Raw genomic sequence first — 3,808 nt, 5'->3', positions numbered from 1 at the left:
ATAAACACTATCCCCCACTATGATCGATCCCCAAACATGAATTTTTTTTTTGTTTTTTTGTTTTTTGGAACACAAAGTCAAATTCGCATTTAGAACGGCGATGGATGAATATAAAGGTTCAAGGACGGTCTCAGAAAACTCCTCACTTAACGACTATCGCTGGCCAGGCGTTTGACGCTTGGTGAAAGGGTCACGTGTGATGCCAAGGTGAGTGAGTAAAGGTAATGTTTGATACATTGCAAGGCTTGGGTTATCAGGCAGTAAAATAAATGAATACTGGTTTTTTTTTCTTTTTTTTTCAGCTTAAATAGGGACTCTATGGATAATATGTTGCTCGGGTTAGCTTTTTGGCTCAAACGGTCCAAAGAGGGCATCTATCCTATCAACACAACAAAGACCTAGGATTTCGCCTCGACAAGTCCTTTGGGTAAGTTCTAGCGTTCTCATTGCGATAAAAAGTCTCAAAATTGCACAAAAAACCACACATCGAATAAGGAAAGGTAGATAGACATGTGCTCAGAAATAGAGATAACAACATCAAAAGTAAGCATGATAGATCAAGCACACAATCAAAGATATAGAGACACATACTGAATGAAAGAAGAGGGCTTAGCATGAAGTCATCATCGAAGCCCAAAGTCATATGTAATACAACACTCAGTTCGGTACAAATATTAAAATAAATTGAAATCTAACTACCATACAAAAAGAACATCAATAGGTAGAGATGATAACAAAAGAAAAGAAAATGATACTCTCCCCCAAACTTAAAAGGAACAGTGTCTCCACTGTTCAGCGTTAAAACTCAAAGGGCAAAGGAAAGAAAAACAATACCTCACGGTCGTTCTAAGTGTTATCGGCCATACCTCATCCAGCATCATCAATTCCACCATCGGGTTCGCCATCTGAGGTTCCCGGAGACTAATATGGCTGTCAAAATCCTTCAGGCGACATATCGCATATTGACAGGCGACATATCGCCTGTCATTCTGTCCCTCTCCTTATTTGCTTTTTTTTTTTTTTTCTTTTTTTTTTCTTTTTTTTTACAGTGAAACCCATTTGACACAGAATCAACGAAAAATCATATGTGGGTTGCCTCCCACGAAGCGCTTGATTAAACGTCCCTAGCTGGACATGAACACGACTTCATCCTCTTGGTTCTAGCTCGATGGTACAGAATGAAAACACTCGCTTGATCTTAAATGTTCCAGATAATCTTGACTCCACCTTTTCAGGGGAGAGCTTCAACTGAGAGTTGAAAAGAAGGACGCGTTGGCCCGGAGTGAGATCTTGCCACGAGGTTCACTGGTCGTGCTTCTTCTTGGCTTTCTTCTTGGCCACCACTATTTCATTGTTCATCGGGGTGGCAATGGCTTCAGCCCTCTTAACAATATACTCCCCCGCATCATCTTTCTTAGGAAAATGTTCATTGTTCAATTTTTTTATGGTTAGGGAATTGGTAGGACCATTCCCCAAATAATCTTTCGGCATCACTTCTTGAGTGAACTCCTTGATACAAGATTTCAATTCCTCCACTCGGTTGGATGTCGGCTTTTCTTGCGGAGACTTCTTGGAATTTAAGATGTTAAAGATGGCTTTCTCCTCATTGACCCTTAAAGTCAAGTTCCCACTGTGCACATCTATTAAAGCCCTTCCGGTAGCTAGGAAAGGCCTTCCAAGGATAATGGAGATTTCCTGATCTTCTTCCATGTCTAAAACTACAAAATCAACTGGGAAGATGAACAATTTTAACCAAGACATCCTCGATAATACCTTTAGGGTAGGTGAGAGAGCGGTCCGCCAATTGTAATGAGATGGTGGTAGGTGTGATCTCTCCAAGGTCCAGCTTCCGGAAGATAGAGAGAGGCATGAGATTGATGCTAGCCTCGAGATCACACAAGGCCTTCTCAATATGAAGTTCTCTAATGATGCATGGGATGGTAAAACTACCCGGATCTTTCAACTTCTTCGGTAGTTGTCTCTTTATGATAGTGCTACACTCTTCCGTAAGCTTCACCGTTTCATAGTCCTCGAGTTTGCGCTTCTTGGACATAACTTCCTTCATGAATTTGGCATAGTTTGGCATTTGCTCTAGAGCGTCCACGAAGGGGATGTTGATGTGGATCTTCTTGAAGATATTGAGAAATTTCTCAAATTGCTCGTCAAGCGCATTCTTCTGGAACCGTTGAGGGAATGGCAATGGGGGAGTGATACGAGGTGGGTTATCCGGAAAAGTGATCGAACCCAGTGTAACCACCGGTGCTTCCTTCTTCGCCTTCAAATTTTCCTCCTTTGACTTGTCCTTACCATCATCGTTGCTCTTGATAGGCTCCTCATCAACCATGGCATTTTGAACACTCAGGCTTTCAAGCTCTTTACCACTCCTCAATGTGATGGCCTTGCACTCCCTTGGGATCTTCTCGGTGTCGCTTGGGAAGGACCTTGATGATTGCCCTTTTATAGCATTAGCCAATTGGCCAACTTGTGTTTCTAGTGCCTTCATAGTGCCTCCCAAATTGGTGCAGTGAGTTTCAATGTTGTTGAGACGAGCGTCATGTTGATCAAGACGAGCCTTAGAGTCCACAATATACGTCTTCAAAAGCTCTTCAAGTGATGAGGAAGGCTTTTCCATTGCCGGTTTACTCGACTCCAGAGTTGGTTGTAAAACATTCCGGTTGTTGGCATAAGAGAAATTCTCATGGTTTCTGAGCCCGGGATGATAGTATGTCGGTAAGTTGTTGTTGGGCCTAAAATTGTAGCTACAGTTGACGAAGTGACATTGCTCATCATATGAATCACTTGAGCTCGAAGCTTGTGCCATCTTTACAGCTTCTTGATTACCATTGGCATTGGCTGCGGTAAGTCCCTGGATTTGATTAGTCAAGAGCGCCATTTGAGCCATGAGAGACGTCGTTTGATCCACATCATAAATTCCTGTTGCTCTCTTCACAGTGGACCGCTCGTTTTGCCATTGACAACTATTCATTGCCATGTCCTCAAAGAGATTGAGTGCATCCCCGGGTGTCTTTGACAAGATGGTCCCACCAGCCGCTGCATCAATATGAGCCTTAGTTTGCCCAGTAAGCCCATTGTAGAAAAGTTGAACTTGGAGCTAATCCTTAATACCGTGTTGAGGACACTTGCGGAGCATCTCTTTAAACCGTTCCCATGGCTCATATAATTGTTCATACTCAAACTGCCAAAATTGAGTAATCTCAGCCCTCAGTTGAGACGTCTTGGAGGGCGGAAAGAATTTGATGAGGAACTTTTGGGCCATGTCCTCCCATGCGGCTACACTCCCTGATGGTAAAGATTGAAGCCATGATCGAGCCCGGTCTCACAAGGAGAATGGGAAGAGTTTCAAACGGATGATCTCGGCACTCATTCCATTAATCTTCACTGTGTCACAAATCTCCAGAAAAGTGGCCAAGTGGATATTGGGATCCTCGTGCGGCAAGCCTCCATATTGGTTCTGCTGGACCATGTTGACCAGGGCCGGCTTGAGCTCAAAGTTGTTAGCATTGACTTGTTGACGTTGGATGCCCGAATAATTCTCGTTCACTACAGGCTTGAAATAATCTCGCAACGTCCGTTGCTGGTCTGCTTGGTTTTGTTTCTCGGCCATGTTCTTAGCCCTAGCTCGTCGTTCTCTCCTTAATGCTCGAACAGTTCGTTCGATTTCTGAATCCAAAGGCAAGAGTTCCGAGCCACGTGCTTTTTGCATGCACCTACGAACACAACAAAAGAAAAATAGATAAATATATACAAATAAAAAAAAACTTAGATTAAAACAAGATATTTCTTCACT

General features: G+C 43.0%; 1 protein-coding gene and 1 non-coding gene across 2 annotated transcripts; one reads left to right on the top strand and one right to left on the bottom strand.

Annotated features, from left to right (window-relative positions):
• Positions 1-1,726: 1,726 nt before the first annotated feature.
• Positions 1,727-3,277, bottom strand: LOC112092921. Its single transcript, XM_024170230.1, has 2 exons — positions 3,127-3,277; positions 1,727-3,051 (listed from the first exon to the last, which is right to left on the bottom strand). Exons 1-2 carry the CDS (start codon positions 3,275-3,277, stop codon positions 1,727-1,729), a joined length of 1,476 nt encoding a protein of 491 aa, XP_024025998.1.
• On the top strand, positions 3,123-3,229 carry LOC112092927. Its single transcript, XR_002902824.1, has one exon. It is a non-coding gene; the product is annotated as a small nucleolar RNA R71 (small nucleolar RNA).
• Positions 3,278-3,808: the final 531 nt, after the last annotated feature.

This window comes from Morus notabilis, unplaced genomic scaffold (assembly GCF_000414095.1).
Source record: "Morus notabilis unplaced genomic scaffold, ASM41409v2 Scaffold437, whole genome shotgun sequence".
Lineage (NCBI taxonomy): Eukaryota > Viridiplantae > Streptophyta > Magnoliopsida > Rosales > Moraceae > Morus > Morus notabilis.
The sequence above is the reverse complement of the archived record's forward strand: the minus strand, read 5'-3'. Positions and strand labels throughout refer to the sequence as shown.